This window comes from Gobio gobio, assembly GCF_949357685.1.
Source record: "Gobio gobio genome assembly, chromosome: 6".
NCBI classification, from domain to species: domain Eukaryota; kingdom Metazoa; phylum Chordata; class Actinopteri; order Cypriniformes; family Gobionidae; genus Gobio; species Gobio gobio.
In genome coordinates, this window is record NC_137102.1 from 40,606,573 (window position 1) to 40,628,531 (window position 21,959).

General features: G+C 38.5%; 1 protein-coding gene across 2 annotated transcripts in view; it reads left to right on the plus strand.

Annotated features, from left to right (window-relative positions):
• The first annotated feature begins 6,429 nt into the window (after positions 1-6,429).
• tns3 (tensin 3) overlaps positions 6,430-21,959 on the plus strand; it is a 46,624-nt gene continuing 31,094 nt past the window's right edge. For both annotated transcript variants that reach the window (XM_079819777.1, XM_079819776.1), the window contains exons 1-10: positions 6,430-6,686; positions 17,089-17,238; positions 17,328-17,378; positions 17,711-17,833; positions 17,998-18,062; positions 18,441-18,524; positions 18,894-18,997; positions 19,236-19,296; positions 20,492-20,567; positions 20,943-21,069. In XM_079819777.1, the coding sequence (XP_079675903.1) occupies positions 17,089-17,238; positions 17,328-17,378; positions 17,711-17,833; positions 17,998-18,062; positions 18,441-18,524; positions 18,894-18,997; positions 19,236-19,296; positions 20,492-20,567; positions 20,943-21,069 (841 nt within the window). In that variant the 5' untranslated portion in view covers positions 6,430-6,686. The remainder of the gene's footprint in view (positions 6,687-17,088; positions 17,239-17,327; positions 17,379-17,710; positions 17,834-17,997; positions 18,063-18,440; positions 18,525-18,893; positions 18,998-19,235; positions 19,297-20,491; positions 20,568-20,942; positions 21,070-21,959) is intronic.

Here is a 21,959-nt window from a genome sequence, read left to right on the forward strand (position 1 = left end):
AAAAAAAAAAAGCCTAAACTATCAATCAGATGACAGGATGACAGAAGGCATGTAGTAGATTTTGTCAGCAAAGTTTTGATCATGTTGGAAATTTAGAAATTTGCATATCAAATATGATACAGTGATATGGTCAAAGTTCTTCTATGAACTTTTATGGTAAATAACGTATGTATATTTGCCCCAGTGACAAACAGTCGTTTTTTGCAAATCTTTTCCGACAGTGTCCCAGAATGCTTTGATGTAGAGCTGAATCTCCACTGGCGTATGTTAATGACTAACCCAAGCGTAAGCCAGACTCATGACAGTGGAGATGAATCAATGAGGTACGTGATAAGAGAGGTGGATGAACTGGTCCTGTGCGGGTCAAAGATCAATCATGAGACACATCCACAACACAGTGTTTCAACAAGTCAAACCATTCACACAAAATATCCAATACCAATATAATCCAATATCAAATATCATGTTACTGTTTTTTAAAGCCATTCATTATAATGTGCAACTGGAGCTTTTGGGCTCTACTAGAATAGATTCACTTTCAATGTGGAACTTTGGCATTGCATTTTGGTGTTGGTGCCATGGGGAACAGCATCATCGTGACCGGTGTCGTGTGTAATTACACAGCAATATTCATTGGCAGACGCCAGTCCATGATCTCACATTGGAGCACCTGTGAGTATAAAAGGCCGTCTGAGTTACATGTTATCAACTCTTTTGTCTTCAGGAGCTGTTTGTTTGTAGAGCATGGAAAAGAAGATAAAACTATGGCTAGCAGAATTTTTTTTAGAAAGTACATGTCTCTGATACCTGAGGACACCCACGATTTTTGCATTGTCTGCTTTAGAGCAGCATGTTCAGCCCTCAAGGGTTCTGGATGCGCTCACTAGGGCTGGGTATCGATTCAGATGTTCCGATTCGATTCGATTTCAATTTGCAAGCTCTCAAATCGATTTGATTTAGATTCTCGATTCGATATTCGTTTTTCGATTCTCGATTCAATTTAGATTCAACTCAATAATTGTAGATTTAATTCAAATAGCCTACTATATTTATAAAAAAGAACAGTGAACATGAGTTTACAAGTGGGTAATTAAAAAGAAATTAAGAGCCACAAACCTGTATATTAAACTCTTTTTATTTTAGGTACACTTGGGTAGGCCTTTATTTAGCCGACCGTCATTCAGACTCTGTCCGTTTTAATGGAGGCTTTTTCCTCCAGGGGCGTCTGTGCTGTGATTCATGCCCTGGATGATGCATTATATTTCGTCACTATCTCTGTTATTTGTGTGCCTTCCTTAGATGCGATTGCCATTCGATTTTATCTTAACGACAAGCATATATGCGATACCGGGCAGGATCGACTGGGAACCCCCAGGGGGAAAAAATCAATTCTTGGCCCCAGCCCTAGAGCTCACTGTGACAAGCTCACAGTCAAGAATCTATGCTCATGCTTGGCCCTCTTTTGAGGAAGGAGGTGCAAGCATCTGCCACCCGTAGTTTGGGTCCTGCTACTGCTGAGGCAATGTGGCGGTTCTGATATTAGGACTCGCAGGTCAAGCTGGCAGAGGAATTTGAGAAAGAGATTTCGCTTTCTCTGTCCTCTCCTACTGGCTCTGATGATCTTCTTCCTTCTTGATGCTCTTATTTCACCCTCTGGACTCTTCGGCACCTCCGTCGTGGGGAAGATCAGAGAGTTGACAGTACAGTTGGTGACGTACGCGAGATACATTCCACGCCAGTCCAATTCGCCTCCAATTCGCCGTGTGGGATAGTCGGTTCGGCCCCATTCTGCAGCGGATAATGATTATCAGTGAATCCAAGTTGTCTCCGGTGAAAGTTTGTAAAACGATCCGGTGTTTAGTCACTGCAGAGGCAGAGGCGGCGATGCGCCGCTGTGAATACATTGTAGGGGAAACACTGAGTTATGATCGTGTTAGGGGAGGAGCCCGGCTCGGTGGCTCCGGTGCATAATCGAGCCACCGTTTTAGCCCCGCCCAGGAAATCCTGATCACAGCAATGGTGAAAAACTCTTTAATGGTCTAACTTCTGAATTCAGTACTACATAGTTCACAGTCTTTGTAATGTGTTTCAGCAATACGTTTCTAACATTTAGAATGTGTTTAGAAACAAATCTCAGAATTGCCTTTAAGCACTTACATCCGGATCAACTGGACTGATGATGTAAAGTGGCACTTGTCATGACCAAATAAAGCAACCACCATCTGATGTGGTAAATGTTTAAGAAGGATAGTCGTGATGAGATGATGCAACCTCCTCTTGTTCCAGTTACCTTATTAACAACTGAATCTGGTTTTGGCAGCCATGATTTTCAGATAATGATTGTCCAGCATACCTATGGGGTATCTGGCAAACTGTATCTAGATGAGTGGTCACGGTGGAATGATGCGACTCCTATTATTTACCGCTTGCGCCAATTATTAATTGGAGTTTTAAGTAGGGCTAATTCCTTCCTTCTAGACAGGTACCTCCTTAGGGTTCCTGCAAGGTAAACAGAATTATAGTGAGTAATCCACAATCATCCCTTCTATTTAAAGGGGTGATGAATTGAGAAATCAACTTTCCCTTGAGCTTTTGATATATAAGAGGTCATGGTAATATAAGAATATCCTGTAAGTTTCAGAGCTGAAAACTTTCTTGTTAGTCAAAGAAGAGCTTTTATAGACACCAGACCCAGAAAACGATCTTGTGCTTCATCCTTACGTCATCGCGCGACGAAACCCCGCCTCTACAGAATAATAAGCACGTGTAATTCAGTAGCCCCGCCCACCGACTCATGGAGCTGGTCGGATTGCGCTAGCCAGCAGCAATAAACATGCAGAGGATATCACGATATTGCTATTCCTGGTTGTGGAAGAACACAGTCGTTGCATAAGCTTCCTTCGGATCCTAATATTAGGAATATGTGGTTGAACTTTATTTTTAATGAAGTTCCAGCTCACGTGGGGATTTGCAGACATATTGAGATTGAAACACAATGCTGTTCCATCTGTATTGGACCGACAGGAATGGTGCAGCACACTTATGTGAGTAAAACATGTTTTTTTTTTTATACGTGATAGTATTGCATTGTTACAGATCGTTTGATATGTGTACGATTGTGTATTGATTATAGGCCTACGTGTCTATCCAGTCAAACGAGAGACTTGTTGTAACGTTATGTGTGTGTACACGCAAGTGAGTGTGTGTCCGTCTGAGTGTGTGTGTGTGTCCGCACGAGTGTTTGTGTGTCCGCGCGAGTGTGTGTGTGTGTCCGCGAGTGTGTGTGTGTGTGTGTGTGTGTGTGTGTGTGATTTAGTGTTTGTTTGATATTTTGCGAGTTCTCTGAGCATTTCCCCCAGACGATTCCTGGGACAGGCGGTAGCTGAAGCTCATTAAATATGCAAATATTATCCAATCCTAGCCGTGGGCGTTTACTTCCAAGTCTTCAGTTCAGCACGCCCATCAAATCTGAGTGTTTCTCAGAGAGCCTCAAAACCAAGGCAGAAAATTGCCTATTACTTATTCATTATGATGTTTTTAAATGTAAAAACCACATAAACGTCATAAGATGACTTCAGATAACAGTATAGAAAAATTAAAAAAAGCCAGTTCATGACCCCTTTAATTTACCTGCCTTCACGACTGGGGTTGCTGGGGTTTGAAGTAGGAGTATATGCTCCTCTTTGGATAGGTACTTCAATAGGCCCTTTTTAGTGTCATCCATGTTTTGAAGTGTTGACAGTAGCGGTAGATTGCCTGTAGGTGTCCCTCATTATTTATCTGTCACCCACAATTGTGGAGTTCGCTAGCTATTGCGAGTCCCTGAAGATAAGTTATTTTCCGCTCTCCCCAATTATTTATTGGGGTTTTAAGTAGGACTTAAACTCCTCTGTGAATTCTTTGGGGTATATAGCCTGGTTAATGATAGTTTTTTTGAGCAAACTTCAATACATCCTTTTCTCTCATTTGCCTCCCTCCCTGATGATTTTCTGTGGTAGGAACATATGCTCCCCCTTAGATGGGTGGCAGTACTGAAGGCTGTAGCTTGGGCAGAATAGAGATGGACTGCAACATAGAGAAACGAGTAGCTGCTCCCTCCCTTTCTGTGGTGTCTCCCAGTACTCTCAGTCTGGAAGTACTGATTGCTGAGGTTTTAAGACCTGGCATGCTCCTTTCGGTAGGCTGCTCCCTAAAAGCCTCTCAGGTAATTTTTGGCGCTAGCAATGCATACCAGAACATAGCCGAGGGTAGGTTGTGTATCCCCCTTATAGTTCTGCTCTTGGGGGATCAGCATAGACTGAGGTCTGCCCTGCAGAGAAAGGAAGTTTTTCCCTGAAAAAAAAAACATTACTTTTTCCATATTCTCCATTGTTGCCGCTCCTCTCTTCCAGGCTCTCAGTAACGCTCTGTTTAGTTCTTGTCTCTATGAAGCCCCTCCCTTTGAAAACCACATGCATTGGGCAGCAATTATTTAAATGAAGAATATTGTGATTTGTTGGTTTCTGGAAGAAAACTCAAGACTACAATGGAGGCGTTTCAGGGAGTTCAGAAACAGTGACGCTGATATAGAGAATAATTCCCCCTGGAGGGACTTGTGCTTTGTAACTTTACACACTAAATAACTAAAAAAGCATAATAAGACTCTTTTAAACTTGTCTCAGCTTGCACACAGCATACATTAATATCAGGGAAGCTATATCTTCTAGCTGCAGTGCTGTCAGCTCACCTGTAGGTGGCGTATCATGCACAAAAGTAAGACAGGTCATTCATCAGGAATAATGATACACATTTCACTTCAGGAGAAACAGTGCAGGAACAAGACATTCCCATGCACAGCAGATCAGCGTCAGTGATGTGCTCCACTCATGCGCTGCTCTCTGTAGTCAGGAACCGCAGTAAATCATTGACCAACTATCAGAGATCACCACACACAAAGCCATGTTATGTAATGCCACATTCCTGCGCCTTCAGAAGACCAATGAACGGCTGTCTTCAAGTGTCTGGCCCGAGCTCATGTGACTAACAGCGTTCGGTTACACCTACAACAATGAACAAAATGTGAACGCTAAAGTTATATTGAGCCAGAGGACGATTGTATTACTCAGATGCTGCTCGTTAAAAGCTCAGGAGACTTAATTCTTGAAGAAATAACAAAGGACAGAAATGAGACGATAGTCCAGATCCATATGACATCCGCACTGCACAAAATGATGTTCCTCCGTATTTTGTCTTGTTTTCCAGTACAAACCTTCTTAAATAAAGATACCTTTAATGGAGAAGCAAAATGACTGAAGATAGTCTTTCAAAGGGAAAACAGGTCTATTTTTCTGACTCCATTAGCAGATATTTGTTTTTGTTTTAAGCACAAACTCACTTTATTTTCATCAGCTTTTCAAAACACAAAACCCAATAAAGAATGTTTAGATATCTGTACTGTAAAATAGACAAAAATACTGAAGAAGGAATTTTTTTTTTCAGTGCATAGAGCAAAATGAGTCTCATTCTCATTTGATGGGAAATGTTTGAGCAGTGAGTTTTGAATATGAGCACAGATTGAGACACTGTTGAGATCTTCTGAAACGTGAGATTATTTGAGTCATTTTCATAAGAAACATCTGAGATTTCCATATGATCTCAGTGATGAGAAGCAACTTAAATGTTAACGAGAACTAATTTCTTGATTTTCTTATTTGTAGTGTTATTTAATTTAATTTATATTTTTTATTTTGTAAAAATATATATATATTTTTAAATGTGTTGTTACATTTTTATTCTTAATGCACACACACACATACACATGTATATATATAAATATGTTGTTATACTTTTTGTTATAATTTTTTTTATTTTTTAAATATATATTTTTATTATGTTGTTATATATATATATATATATATATATATATATATATATATATATATATATATATTAGTTATTAGTTTCCTTTTAGTTACAGTGTGTACATTTTTTAAGTAATTACAATGTTATTAGTTTGTTTCCTTGTAGTTACAGCGTGTACAATTTTAAAATAATATTTACCAAAAAAAACCTTTTAGTTATATGGTACTTTTGGTTTCCTGTTAGTTTCATCTAAGTTTTGATGTGTTGCTGAAATTATAACAGCTTCTGTGAGATTGTTCCTTGTTGAATGATGTGACAATGAGAGCTTGTGTGTTTCTAAGCACATCATATTGATGGTTCAGTGAGTTTGTGTTTGACTTGAACATCTCATTCGGCCAATCAGTGTGTGTGTGTGTGTGTGTGTGTGTGTGTGTGTGTGTGTGTGTGTGTGTGTGTGTGTGTGTGTGTGTGTGTGTGTGTGTGTGTGGAGGAATCTGTTGGTATTGTTGGAGTCCCTTCCCCCATCCTCATGTGTGTGTGTGTGTGTGTGTGTGTGTGTGTTTGAGGGAGGGAGGGAGGGAGGCTCATGGGAACAGCCAGGGAACAGCAGTGGAGGGAGAACGAGAGCGGAGGGAGGATCCGTCTTTCTTTTCACTAACTCTGGATCCTAGTTGAGAAGAGACTAATGAGAAAGCAATGAGCTGCTCGGAGATCCTGGACTAAAGTTTGAGTCCCTTTCCTGCAGCCTGCAGCAGATTTATAACTAAACTATGACACCGTGAAGTGAGTTTCCTCTCCCTCTCATCTCACGAACACAAGACCAACTAACTCTCCAGCCAGCCAAGGTAAGCAGCAGCTCTCTCACTCTCTCTGTTCTCATGAATCAGTCTTCACACTGCGTTCAGAGGTTTTATTGATTCTGATGACAGCTGTATTGAATGATCTGTGTCTGCTCAGATGTGTGTGTGTGTGTGTGTGTGTGTGTTGTAGGAGCAGTTTTCACACAGCTTTCTCTTCCAGAGCTTCATGGGTTTCTCACTTACGTCTCATTCAAGTATCAGAGGGTTTCCCCCCTAAAATCCCAAGACACAAATGAGTCCGTAGTGTCCCAACTAACAAACATATGTTCTAAGAACGTTTTGCTAACATTCCCATTAAGTTATGAAAACCTTATTTCATTTTTTTTTTTTTATGTTTTAAACATGTTTTTTTGTATTGGTTGTGTGAACGTTAAGGGAACATTCCATTGTATCATTCTTCAACCATTATAGGAATGTTACTTTTGAATGTTCTCTGAATGTTCTGAAAGTAGTATCACTAAAAAACTAGGCGAACACCCAACTGAAACATTTCAGAAAAAGCACTCCATGAAGGATGTATAAATAATGTGTATGTACTAATGTTTTGAGAACATTGTTAAAGATCAGATAATACTGAACGAACGTTCTATTAACATTACAGGAAGAATGTTTGTTCATAACTTTGAGAGAACCTTGACAGAACGTGAGCTAATGTAAGAGTTCTGTTAGAGTTCTGATTGCGCTCATTGAGATCTTGGTGAATCTGAGCACAGTGTGTTTGTTTGTAGACTCTCTAGGAGGCAAGCTTCTGTTCATCAGGAGCATCCTCTGAGACACTCGTAGAAGTCTCTGTTTGAGCTCACTGAATCTCACTGCTGTGCAGGAGGAATAATGGAGGCTTGGTTGTTGATCTGTGTGTCTGAAGTGTCTGCTGTCCTCAGGGTTGGGCATTTAATGACAAGTGCTGCGTGAAGCTTTACTCCAGGAATGTTCAGTGTGTCTCCACCCATCCACACACACACACACACACCCTTCACTGCCATCACAGTCACTTTCATTGATAATTCTCACTGCAGATCCTCAGTTTGACCCAAGAAGAAGTGGCTGTGTCGAGTCTTTGTGTTGTAGTAATAAATCACACATAAACGAGGAACACATGTACACCAATACAGCGGGACGGAGAGGAACGCTTCAGACAAAAGCCAGACAGATGAACTGCAGCGGATGTGAAAGAAAGAGTTTGACGCAGAGAACAAAGGGTTAAAGAGCTCTTGAGATGCAGTGATTTAACAACAGGACGTTTTCCACTCATGCTCTGTGTCTGAGAGGCTTCAGAGTCAGACCTCCATGTGTTCAGACTGAACTCGGATTGCACATCTGCAAGTTCACTATGGGAAGAAACAAGAAAATAAGTGACCAATGAATTAATTTTATACACAAAACAGTCAGAACTTGCCTCACCTGTATTCCATCAGTGATGCTCTACAGAATGATCAATGAATGAAGCTTTGATTGAGCGTCTGTTAGCCCATGAGCCCCATATACTGAAAGACATTAAACAGTTATGACAGGCTCATTCATATTAAGAAGCAAAGTTGTAATTATTCAGTTATTCTACAAACACTTCCAGTGTCAGTCCCTAAAACAACAAATGGAGTGATCTGCACTGGCCAACATTGATTATAATCATAAATGTTTCTTGAGCATCAAATCATATTAGAATGATTTCTAAAGGATCATGTGACACTGAATACTAGAGTAATGATGCTGAAAATCCAGCTTTGATCATAGGAATAAATTACACTTACTATATATTCACATAGAAAATGGCTGTTTTACATTGGAATAATATTTCACTTTTTTTTTACTGTATTATTTATCAGCCTTGGTGAGCAGAAGACACCTTTTTCAGAAACACATTAAAATCTTACTGACCCCGAACTGTTGACCGCTAGTGTGAGTAAGTGTGTGTCCAGGCGTCTGTCAGAGGCACAGATGTAAACAGTGTGTGTGTGTGTGTGTGTGTGTGTGTGTGTTCACCTGTCCTCTCAGCTGCTTCAGGTGTGGGATGGCAGGATTGCGAGCTGTCAATCACAGGTTGTTGTGTGTGATCTGGCCATCTGCTCCTCTGCCGTTTCTTATGAATATAAATCTTGTCTGAAGCATCCAGGTGTGTTTGCATTATGTTGTCCTCTTTTCTTTATGGTTCTGCCTTGGTCTTCTTGGAAGTCCCAGCTAACAAAAATACATTCTAGGAACGTTTTTATTAAGTTACGGAAACGCTTTTTATGTATGTTCTCTGAACGTTCATAACGTCCAGTTTTTAAATGTCTTAAAATGTGTTTTCTTGGTTATGTAAACGTAAAGGGAACATTCCATTGTTTTCTTAAAACATTATGGGAACGTTACTTTTGAATGTTCTCTGAACGTTCTGAAACAATAGTAACATTAAAAATCATTACATTAATGTCTGAATAAAACATTTTTAAAGACCAGATAACTGAACAAACGTTTCATAACTTTGAGAGAACGCTCTGGGAATGTTCCCTGCCGTCTGTGATGTCGTGGTGTTGTTTGCTGGGTTGGACTCTCATCTGCTCATTCGTGTGTGGGTTTGTTCCAGTCCTGTGCGTTTTATCTTGCTGAAGGCTACAGAAACCTGATCCAGCAGCAGCTTGTTTTTACAGGCCCGGATCTCCGCCACACGTGGTCTGCTGTTTCTCGTGCCTGCAGGAGGTGAATCTCTTCCTGAGGCCGACACACCTTCATCAAGGCATGTGCAGCTCATGGCAGGCCTGTGGAGGCACGTCTGAGGCTGCGTCATAGAACACACTCAGTTCAGACCACTCAGATCAATGAAACAACACAGTCGATGTGCGTTTGGGAAGTGTTATGCTGAACACAGTCCTTCAGATCAGTCTTCCTTTTTAATTTCATCTGCATCATATACAAATGCCAGGACATCAGGCTGCCGATCAGGTGATGATCTTGGGCTTTCAGATCAAATAGATCCGCTTTAGTCTCCTCAAGGCACAAATATTTTCAAGGCAAAGTTCTTATTCGTTCTTCTCTTAGGAGTAAAAAGGAATTTGAAATACTTTTGCACTGTGATATACTGTTAGCAAACATCCCGATGGTGTCCACATTGAGATGAACATGTAAATATGTGCTGCATGCTTTCCTCTCGATAACAAAATAAACACAACAAAAAAGCCAGCGGTGAGAAAGCAGCTGTTCAGAAAGCATCATAGTGATGTGTCACATTCATTTATAAAGCACTTTAGGCAATAGATCACTTTAACGCTGCAGCTTTAAACATGATAAACAGTGTAAGTTAGAATCACAGCTTCAGTTTCTGCTATAAATCGACTCTAAGTGTGTTCATGTTTTTACTCGCATCTGAACAGAAGAAATGAGCCAGAGAAGATTTACTCCTCAAAGAAGGTGGAGCCTCAGAGCCACACCCACCTATTACATCATCTCCTCAGTTCAGTGGTGTTTAGCAGCCGGAGAGAACTTTACTGCAAAGTGTTTCAAACTCCTAACGAACTTAGCAGCCTGATTTTGTTCGAAATTATGTCACAGCAGTTAATTCTTTGATTTCACTTAAAGTATATCAGAGTCTTCAGACTGTAAATGTTCTGTTGAAGGTTTTCAGGTCATTCACACGGTCCAGCTCTAAATGAGCCGCTCTTGTCTGGTTTCCTCAATCTCTGGCCTTATTGTCACACCACTCATAGGGATGTTAAAGGGTTAGTTCACCCAAAAAATGTAATTCTGTTATTAATTACTCACCCTCATATTGTTCCAAACCCATAAGACTTCCGTTCATCAGAACACAAATGAAGATCTTTTTGAACAAATCTGAGAGATTTCTGACCCTTCACTGACAGCTATGCAACTGAAACTTTGACGCTTCACAAAGTTCATAGAGAGATCATAAAACGAATCCATATGAATTGAGCAGTTTCATCCAAATTCTGACGAGACTTGATCGCTTTATATGATGAACATTGAATCTAGGCCTTTATTCACACATAAACATTGATCAGTGAGCATAAACAGAAGCTGAAATAACCTTGTGTTGTGCTGTCAGTGGACTCGTCTTCTGTTCTTTTGAATGATTTGTCCTACAGTGTTTTGATCATGAGTTATTGGTTTTCATAAAATATCTAATTCAGTCATGAAACTCTAGAGGGCGCAGGCTGATGGGCCTTTACATGCCGTACTGCAAGCAACCTTATCATTACTGCATGACACAAGCTGATGGCCTCTGCTGATCCTGCAGCCAATGAGAGGCTTTCTCAATATCAACTAGTCTGGTTAAGTGTTTGCAGTAAACTGGTCCTGCAGTTCCTCTGAACCCCTCCACCTCCCCAGCTCCAACTGCCTACATCTGATACAGTATTTCTGTGTGTCAATATGTGCAGCAACAGAAGATCTTACACGCTCATTGCAATGTCTCTGTGTGTCAATTAGCAGTAGCAATAATCAACAGTCTACCAAGACCAACTGAATAAAAGTTTTGGAATAAAAGCCAAGTAATAGTAATTGTGCCGGTATGAGGTGCTGTCAGTCTTACTTCTGATTTAATCACATGCTACAAAAGCAAAATCCTTGTTTAATTTGCAAGCCACAGATAATGGTCTGGTGTTGTTACATTTGAATGACCTCTTGACCCCAACACACACACACACACACACACACACATGTTTACTCAGCTATCTAAATGAAGACATTCCACAGGCTTCTATTATCTTTATATAGAGCTAGTAAAAACTAACCCTAACCCACACATTAACCCCTTACAGAAAACCTGCATTTTTACAATTACTGTTTTTGTAATACTTTTGTTTGTCACTTTTGTCAATACAAATTTGTCCCCAAAAAAGTGGGTACAAAGTGGTTCTCTCCGTTGCCTTTGATTGTTTTCTGACCCTAAACCTAACCCTTCACCAAAACCCTTTTACATTTTTAGACATTAGTTAAAAAATTATTTAGTAAGTTTACTCTGCTGTCCTCGTATGGTCTGATTTCATGTTTTCTGAAGCCCTCAGTTTACACTCCAAAAAATGTTGGTGTAAATTTAAGTTTTATGTATTTAAATTACATTACAATTGTCCATTCATTTGGATTACATAGTTTTTACATAAACAAATTCATAAACTTAATGCGATTCATATTTGTCAGTCATACATAAATTAAATAGGTAAGTTTTATGTAATAGTACACAGCAAAATGCCCATGATAAATTAACACGGCCTAGTGTTCATGTGTGTGCACACTAGAGAATTAAAGTACCATTGAAGCAGTGTTGAAGTTAATGAGATAATTAAATGACGATTGAGCATTATCGATGAATACCTGCTGTTAACTAGCAGAATAACTGAATCAAAGAAAACCAAGAACAGAAAAGAGAGAAAAACTTCCAGCCACAGCCGAAATCAACTGAAGATAAAAGAAGACATTAGATCTCTGAAGATCTCAGCAGAGAAGGATTAAACAACTCCACATACAGCATTACCAGCTTCACTTATTATTACTAGTTTGACTTTATTTCTGTCATTCGTCTACAGAAGCTCTTATTGAGATTAATAGAGGTTTTGATGATGATGATTTATTAAGTTTAATTTGTAGTTACCATTATCGAGATCAGTGTTTTAGTTGGGCTCTTGACCCTTGACTTTATAAGTGTTTTGTTATGTGTCATAATTCACCAGTGTGAGTGTCCGTGATTACCAGCAGAGGGCACTCCACCCCGGACTGTCACTCCTTCATAGACTACATTACCCATAATCCTTTGCCCGGACTCATTAGCACTCACTGTTTCCACCTGTGTCTCATTTGCCTGTTCACTTCACGCTATAATAGCCTGTTTATCTCAGTCATTCATTGCGAAGTCTTGTCTAGTGTACAACTGCATTGCTGAGCGTTTTCCCTGGTTTCTTGTCTCTTGGTTTTGTGGATTTCTTGCCTGTTCCGTGGATTACCTGTTTGCCTGTCTCTCCTGTTTTGTTTGCCTGTTTGGACTGCTTGCATGTGTATTTGTCTTTTGACTACTATTGTGGATTACCCTCTCAATAAATACTGCGCTTGGATCCTCAGGCTCTTGTCTCAGAGCAGTAACGTTACAGGATGGGACAAAAGTCAAGAGAAAATATGGTCATGTGTTGATGATTATCATTTAATGACCTGATACACTGATCTCATTCCGAGTTTAATATCTGATTAAATGGGTGATGTGTTATTAGTTGGTATTATTCATTATAGTAGAACTGTGATTCTACAACATTAGAGCCAGCAGTGATAACAATCAGATAAGAAGGATTTTACATAGTTTGTGTACGGCAAGTTTTCATCTGGTATCACTCGGACATCAAGAATCAGGATATGAATCTCAAAAATGGTGCAGTCAAAAATGTCTCATACTGCAATGGATTCTGGGAGCCAGCATAGCACAAAACTCATCCGTGGCTCCCAGCGTGCATTGCGGCATGAAGCATTTTTTGATTGTCACCATTGTTGAGATTCATTTGCTGATTATTCAAAATAATTAAAATATTTCATATTATTCAATTGTCACACTGCTTGATCTCATGCTGTAGAATCACAGTTATACTATAATGAACCAAGCTAATAACGTATCACTCATTTCATCGTATATTAAACTCTGAATGAGATCAGTGTATCAGGTCACTAAATAATAACCATAAACACGTGACCATATTTTCACTAATCTTTTGTCCCATAACAAATGTATTTTATATACACACAGTTACAGCAGTCAGAGAAAAGCTAATGTTATAAAGTCAAGGGTCAAGAGTCCAACTTAAGCAAACACTAATCTTGATAATGGTAACTACAAATTAAACTCAATAAATCATCATCATCTAAACCTCTGGTAATTCTCATAAGAACTAGATGTCTAACAGAAATCAAGTAAATCTGGTTAGTAATAAGTGAAGCTGGTAGTATTGTGTGTGGAGTTGTTTAATCCTCCTCTGCTGAGATCTTTTATCTTCAGTTGATTTCGGCTGTGACTGGAAGTTTCTCTCTCTCTTTTCTGTTCTTGGTTTTCTTTCATTCAGTGATTATGCTTGTTAACAGCAGGTGTTCATCATTAATGCTCAATCCTCACTTAATTATCTTATTAACTTCAACACTGCTTCAATGGTACTTTAAGTCTGTAATGTGCACACACATGAACACTAGGCAGTGTTAATTTATTATGGGCATTTTGATGTGTACTATTACATAAAACGTACCTATTTAATTTACATTTACGTATGACTGGCAAATATGAATCACATTAATTTTATTAATTTATGTTAAAACTATGTAATCCAAATTAATGGGACATTTTTATGAAATTAAAATACACAAAACTTAAATTTAGACCAACATATTTTTGGAGTGTAAGTTACAAACAATCACTGAGGCTGTTGATCTCTCATCTCATCTGATCTGTGTGTCCAGTGATCTCCTCATGATCTCCTCTCACTGATGTCCAGTGGTTTCATGAGCCTCTCCATGTCCTGCATGTGTGGAGATTCAACTGACACACACCAGCTAGAGAAGTGTGTGTAAACTAGTGCACGACTCTCCTGGTGAAACCAGGGGTTTTCATGCACTGGTCAGTTTTGAGTTCTTGGTCTTTTTTGCTTCAATAGCACATTTTATTTCAGTCTAGTGGAAAGAAAACATCCAGAATACACATTTAAATGTTTATTTTATTGCACATTGGCCCAGTTTCACAGACAGGGTTTAGATTAAGCCAGGATTAGGCCTTAGTTCAATTAAGTAGCTTTTATAAAGGTACCTTTAAAAAAAAACACATTACTGTTGTGGATACTGAGACAAAACAATGGCACTGACACACACACACACACACACACACACACACACACACACACACACACACACACACACACACACACACACACACACACACACACACACACACACACACACACACACACACACACACACACACACACACACACACTTATATATATATATATATATATGCTTTCAGTTAAAACAGATCAAACTTGAGTTTTAGTCTGGGACAAGTTTAAGCTTTGTCATATAGCGTCTGTAGATTTCAATCTCAATCCATCTCGTTGAAGACAATGAGTTTGAGTAAGAAATCCTCATTTCAGCAGTTTTACACACACCAAATTTTACAGTTTTATTCATATCTATATTCTGAAGGTTTGATCAGATATCATTCACCTGATTTATACAGCGTTTTACTCCTTAAAACATGGTGAAAATGTATTTGTTTTTTATGTTACTAATGAAATTATAAAAAGATAAATCTAGAATCCCCTCAGGAAAAACCTTTAATATGTCACAAAATCAAACAGGAATTATAAATCTGGCTTTATCCAATGTTTTGATTTCAGTTCTGGAAATATATGCAAAGCATAAGTGCATATTTAATTGGATAATGCCTCATTTACATATTTAAACATAACATTTCTCAAAACACAAAACAATTATTGTAATGTGTGATTAATCCGCTGGTGAACCCTACATTAACCTGTGAATAAACCCTGAAAATGGGATCATAACTCTGATGCTCAATCTGCAAGTGTATCTTGTCTGTAAAACTGTAAATTTAATTGAATGCAGGAAAGGGGGAATCTATGCAGAAATAATAGATATGTATGTATCATGTGTATTGTATACTCATCAAAAAGTTGTAAATCATGTCTCCCGCTTCAGATGAACAAGCTATTTCTGCATCTGAATTCTGAATGCTGTGCAGTTACTCTGAAAGTAATCAGAGGCACACACATTCATCTGCTCATGATGGCGATAGATCAGTAAATATCTAGATGATATATCTAGTGTTCGTCAGAATGATCTTTGAACCAGATGCTCAGAAGATCAGATATAAAGCTCAGCTCCAGACACACTGAAGTCCAATATTTATATTGGTTTCCATTTATTAACACACAGCCCTTTTGAATATTATTTGGATTGGTTGAAAGAATCACAAATTAATCCGTTCTGTTCTACCCAATCGGTCAAACGGGTTTGCAGAAAGGTCTGAAATCATGAATCAATCTTCATTCAAGCAGTTCACTCACACACTGATTCATTTGCAGTGGTTTCTCACGCCGAAATAGAAATGGGATACTTTATAAACCTGAGACTGAAAGATATTCTGGAAACAAAACAGGGAAATGTCTCCTATCATTTGTTAACCTACTTATTACAGAAATAATATAGTGCGATGTGAATGTAATGCTTTTGGACACTTAATTGCATGTTATTTACAACTAAATTAACATGTACATCTCATGTCATTTCAATTTAATTACTTATATTGTCTTTGAATATGCTGACAAGCATTTATGGTAAGCTAAAATATGCTTCAATGTCAATTCTATTGAAACTTGTGTGTGTCATGCATTTAAATAAATTTGGAATGATAAAGTTGCAATGTAGTACTACATTTAACATTTATTAACTTATCAGATAACAATATAGTTAAAATTATAATCAAGTTCTTTATATGTGCTTTAGGATGTTAGTCAGCACATCTAGTGTACTTTAGATTATTAAACTAAATGCTGCTCGGTCATTTTTGACCAAATTACTTCTTTTTCTTGCATTTTGTATTTCATCGGAATTGTACAGAAACTGGTAAAGGTTTCGGCACTTGCTGTGTGAACACAAAAAAACCATGGACATGATTGGAAAAGGTTAAATGGTCCTGAAAAAAATGTGTCACTTGTATTGTTTGAGGTTAAAAATGAGTGCATTGGAAATTAATGGGAATTCCTAGTGGAAGCGTTTGGTACAAACTCTCACTGGCCCAAACAAACTCTCACTGAAAGCTAATTATTTGAGATATCAACCTCAAATTTGGAACACAACTTGTTTAGATTTATGGCTTTGAGTTTGTCTGAGTTTTCTCTGAGTTTTCTCAGGGTAAAACGTATTTTGGAAAATATATAATTCATATAAAAATGTAAAATAGTATTTTTGTGTATTTTTCATTACAATAAACGTAAAATTCTATAATTTAAAGTTCACTTTTTTAAACTTTTTTCACTTCAGCAATAATCTGCCAAGTGTCATCTTTGAAAACAGACCAAACTTCAGTCTGATCCTTGATTTTCAGGTCAAAAAGTGAATAAATGGATTATAACTACTGCATGAATATCATAAAAATCCGCTAAAAATACAAAATATTAAATAAAAAACATTATTCAACTAAAATATGGTACAATAATTTAATTGAAAAACAAATTCAGTCATTTTGCAAAAAAAAAGTATAGGCTACTTAAGTGTGTGAAGAAACATTGATGAAAGTGTTCTCTCTTTGAGTGGCCTTTGGTATGAACACATACGATCAGATGCTGAACATCAGTGTTCTCCTGAGTGTTCATGAGTTCAGCTGAGGCTCAATCCTCCGTCTCTCTGTTTGCAGATGGAGGAGGGATACGAGCTTGACCTCACCTATGTGACGGAGCGCATCATCGCGGTGTCCTTCCCTCAGGACGGCTTTGAGGAGACATACCTGCGCAACCTGAGAGACGTCACACGCATGCTCAAGTCCAAACACGCAGACAACTATCTGGTGAGAGCAGCCATGATACGCTTTCTCTCATTACCTTCAGAGCATACACATGGTCTGGGTGTCTTAACTCTCTGTCGTTGGGTTTCCAGGTGATTAACCTGTCGGAGAGAAAGCAGGAGCTCACTAAGATGAACCCTAAGGTAGTGTGAGGATCCGCTTCACTACATGCTCATACTGAATTCACACACACTCTTAAAAGGGGGAGATGCCATAGAAGAGCCATATCAGCTTCCCTAAAGAACCTTTCAGTGATCAGTTTAAAAAAATTAAAATAAAAATCTTAGTGCAAATAACATTTTAAGAACCCTTTTTCCACTTTAACCTTGGAAAGTTTCCATGGATGTTGAAGGTTCTTCATGGAACCATTGATGCCAATAAAGAGCCTTTATTTTTGAATAACAGTGCTGATGTCAAAGGCACGTGTATAAATGAACTGTAAACACAGTGTTTGTGTGTGTGATGGTCTCCTCAGACTCTGGACACGGGGTGGCCAGACTTCCACGCGCCACCTCTGGATAAGATCTGCACCATCTGTAAGGCCATCGAGAACTGGCTGAACGCCGACCCGCTGCACGTGGTGGTCATTCACTGCAGGGTGAGACGCCTCTCACACACACACACACACACACACACACACACACACACACACACACACACACACACACACACACACACACACACACACACACACACGTGATGCTGTGCAGATCAGTGTGTGTGTAAGTAACTCTTTGGCTTCACCTCTCTCTCATTCACCAGGGTGGGAAGGGTAGGATCGGAGTCGTCATCTCCTCCTTCGTTCACTTCACAGATGTCTCTGCCAGGTACTAGTGCTCTTCACACGCCTCTCGCTCACAGGCTGTTTCACACTATGAGCACTGCCATGGGGAAAACACAGGAATCCAGTCATAAAATCTGAATTTACTGTAACAGAATGTCACAGAATTTGGCAACATTTGGATGAATGAATCAGATGTGGGATGCACACTTAATCAAGTGGGGATATACTAGAAAAGTTTGTATGAATACGAACAACTGCTGTGTACACAAACTTTTCTTTTTTTAGATTTCAGTTTATCAACGTGTTCTACTAACTACAAACAAACAAACACAAAGTCACACAGTCTTGACAGTAGATGGCGTTTGCTGTGATGTTTAGTGATGGCGCAGATGTACTGATGTGAATGGTCTCATCCTGACAGTGCAGATCAGGCGTTGGACCGCTTCGCCATGAGGAAGTTCTACGACGACAAGGTTTCTACGCAGATAACGCCGTCTCAGAAGAGGTGATTACCTTCAGACACCTGTCATCAGATCCAGTTTCTGTGATGATGGGACGTCTCACAAACCTGTCTTTCTATTGTTTTTCTGAAATCAGCAGTGTTTCTTTTTGTCAGTAACATTTCTGCAACTATACTAAAATACTTTTACTTGATAAAAGAGTCTAAATTATCAATCAGATGACAGAAGGACAGGAGGAGATTGTGTGAGACAGGTTTATCAGAGCATGTTGATCATTTAGAGGCTTTATAGGACCAGGGACGTGTGTGTGAGTAAACAGGAAGCATTTTGAGAAGGACAGAAGAGCTGTGATCTCCATCATCACCCACACACACAGGATTATATGCTGTGTGTTTCTGCTGGTGTTTGTTCAGGTACGTTTGGATCCTCAACAGTCTCCTGAGCGGCTCCATCAAGATGAACACATCTCCTCTGTTCCTGCACTGCGTCATCCTTCATGGAGTCCCCGCGGGGCAGTGTGAGTCTCAGAATTATCACACTGTAGAGCGGCTTGACAGACCGATCTGAATTTGTCTCATATTTGACTTGACTTGTGTTGTCTTAGGTTACGGTTAATTCACGAGAGAAAGTGCCGAAAAACTGTGTCTTAATCTAACGTGACTGCTGCTAGATTTGACTTCAGTAAAACACCTGAATCAGCTCAACACTTGTTTTCCAAAGTGATTCTCAATCTAATCCTGTTGTTTCTCCTGCAGTGTGTCAGCCATATGTGAAGGTGTATCAGGCGATGCAGGTGGTCTACGTCTCAGGAATATAGTGAGTTTATTGACATCAGCTGAATGTCATCATCACTGCATACCAGGGCCATAACGACCATAGACATTGAGGGGGACAAGTCCCCCCGAATAATTAGAAATGGACAAATTGTCCCCCCAATATTTGATATTGTTGATGCTGTTCAGCTATACTCCATTACACACTGCTCTGTTTGTTGCTAGGATGACAAAAGTAAAATGTTACATTTTGAGGTTGGTCTTTCTCAGTGGTTTAACAACTCTCGTCACTGTCAGAATGAGTGAGATGGCCAATCAAATCAAATAAGGCGGGGCTTACTGTTAGTGAGATTTCCAACACAACACTTTAGTTATAGCAGCGAAAGAGTGTCGTAAGATGTAAGTGGCTAAACATTTAATATTTGAATAACTGTTTTAGGATAAAAACTTTCAGTGACCAACAGTAATATCCAGTGATGCAAAACTACTTGACATTTTTTAATGAAATGTTATAATTTTGAATTGAAAATAGGACATTATTTATGTAAATCATAACTTAATTTGATGTGAAAAGAAACTTTTTGCATTTTTACATATTAGGCTGACGAAAATAAGAGTGAATGTGTGCATATTTAAAAAAAGATTTATATTTGCCTATAGTATAATAACAATAGAACTGGAACTTTGACTATTCTTATTTATTTTTCTTTATTTCCTAAATCCCTTTTAATCATTTAATCATTTAATTCCTTTAAATAAGACTTATGTTAGTGTATGGGTTTTCACTGAAAATTATAAGTATTGTATTTTACTTCTAAAAACTGTAAAATTATATGAAATGTCCCGTTAGATTCATTAGTGTTTCCCCACTTACTGTTAACCAATTACCTTTTTACAGTTTTACCATCAACATTACAATACATTTGTGTATATCTACAGGTTTGATTTAAAGGATTAGTTCACTTCAAAATGAAAATTTCCTGATAATTGACTCACCCCCATCTCATCCAAGATCATGTCTTTCTTTCTTCAGTGGAAAAGAAATTTTTATTTTTTTATTTTTAGGAAAACATTCCACAAAATGGACTTCAATGGCAACCAACGGGTTGGAGATCTTTGAAACTGCATTGATTTGGACCTTCAACCCATTGGTTGCAATTGAAGTTGATAGCTGAGGTTTGACTGACATGTATTGACATGTGTTGTTGACATGACATATGATATTTGATATTTCCCAGTCACATTGGAGCTGGTCACAGAGACAGGATCTGTATGGCCCTGGAGCCGGCACAGCTGCTGAAGGGAGACATCATGGTACAGATAAACACCAAACACACCTTTAGCATGTCAGACATTGAGTGACTGTGAGTTATAGAAAGAATCCATGCACAATAACCCAAAGTAGATTATTCCAAAATATAAGAACATTACAGAGAATAAACAGACAAATGGATAGTTTCAAACACATCGCTGAGTGCTTGTGATGATGAGCGCTTCGGATAAAGGAGGGTACATTTTTTCTATGGACACTGGAGCAGAACCAGCTGAAGAATAAAGTGATCTTCAGTGATTTGGTAGTTCATGAACGTATGGAGATTGTGCATTAGAGTAGCACTGCATCCCATCAGACAAGACAGATGACTGTGTTTTTTCTCATGACGGTGTATTAATATTGCTCTATGTCTGCAGGTGAAGTGCTTCCATCATAGCAGCCGGTCTGAGCGAGACGTTATATTCAGAGTTCAGTTTCACACAGGAGCGGTTCAGGCCTACAGCCTTGTGTTTCAGAAGGACGACATGGAGCACGCCAACAAAGGTCAGCGCGAGTCACCTGACCACAGACGCTCGCTGTAGACATGAGTTTGTCTGGAATTACAATCTAATATAAAAACATTATATGGAAACTTTGGCTACAATTTATTTTGATGGTCCACTTTATACATTCTACTAACTACATGTAAATTTGCAACTACATGTCAACTAACTCTCATTTGAATATTAGTAGACTGTTATGTTCGGGTTAGTAGAATAAGTGGACATTTACTTGCGAAGTTACTTATAGTGAGTTAAATGTCTAAAAGTGTAAAGTGTTACCATGACTTTTTATCACACAGTTCTGATATATTAGATATAAATTTGCAATTGTGAAAAATAAAAGTCGCAATTACCTTTTTTTTATTTTTGTGGCATAAACCAGCATCTATAGGATTGTCATAAACAGTACAAAGCCTGAAGGCCTAAAACTAAATTATAAACGTATTAATTATGCCTATAAAGCATTTATACAACGTCTTCATATAAATGTGAAAGCGAGTGTCTTCTTAGTAAAGCGTAATTTGTCCGGCAGCCGCTATTTGCATAGTGAAAATAGCATATTTGGTAACACTTTATTTTACAGTTTCATTTTTGCATATGTTTCATGTACTTTACCAGAAAATGTATGCATAACTACATGCAACTAACCCTCAACCAAACCCTAATCCTACCATAAGTACATGTAGTTAATTATTATTCCTCAGTACTTAAATATATAATTACACTGTAACAATGTCACCTTAAAATAAAGTGTAACCGCATATTTTCTTAGCGATAGCTGCTATTTACACTAAGTTTAAATAGCAATAGATTCTATTTACACTATGAAAAAACAGCAGTATTTTCTTTGAAATAAGTGTATATAGTAGTTAGATGCGATTTATACTCATA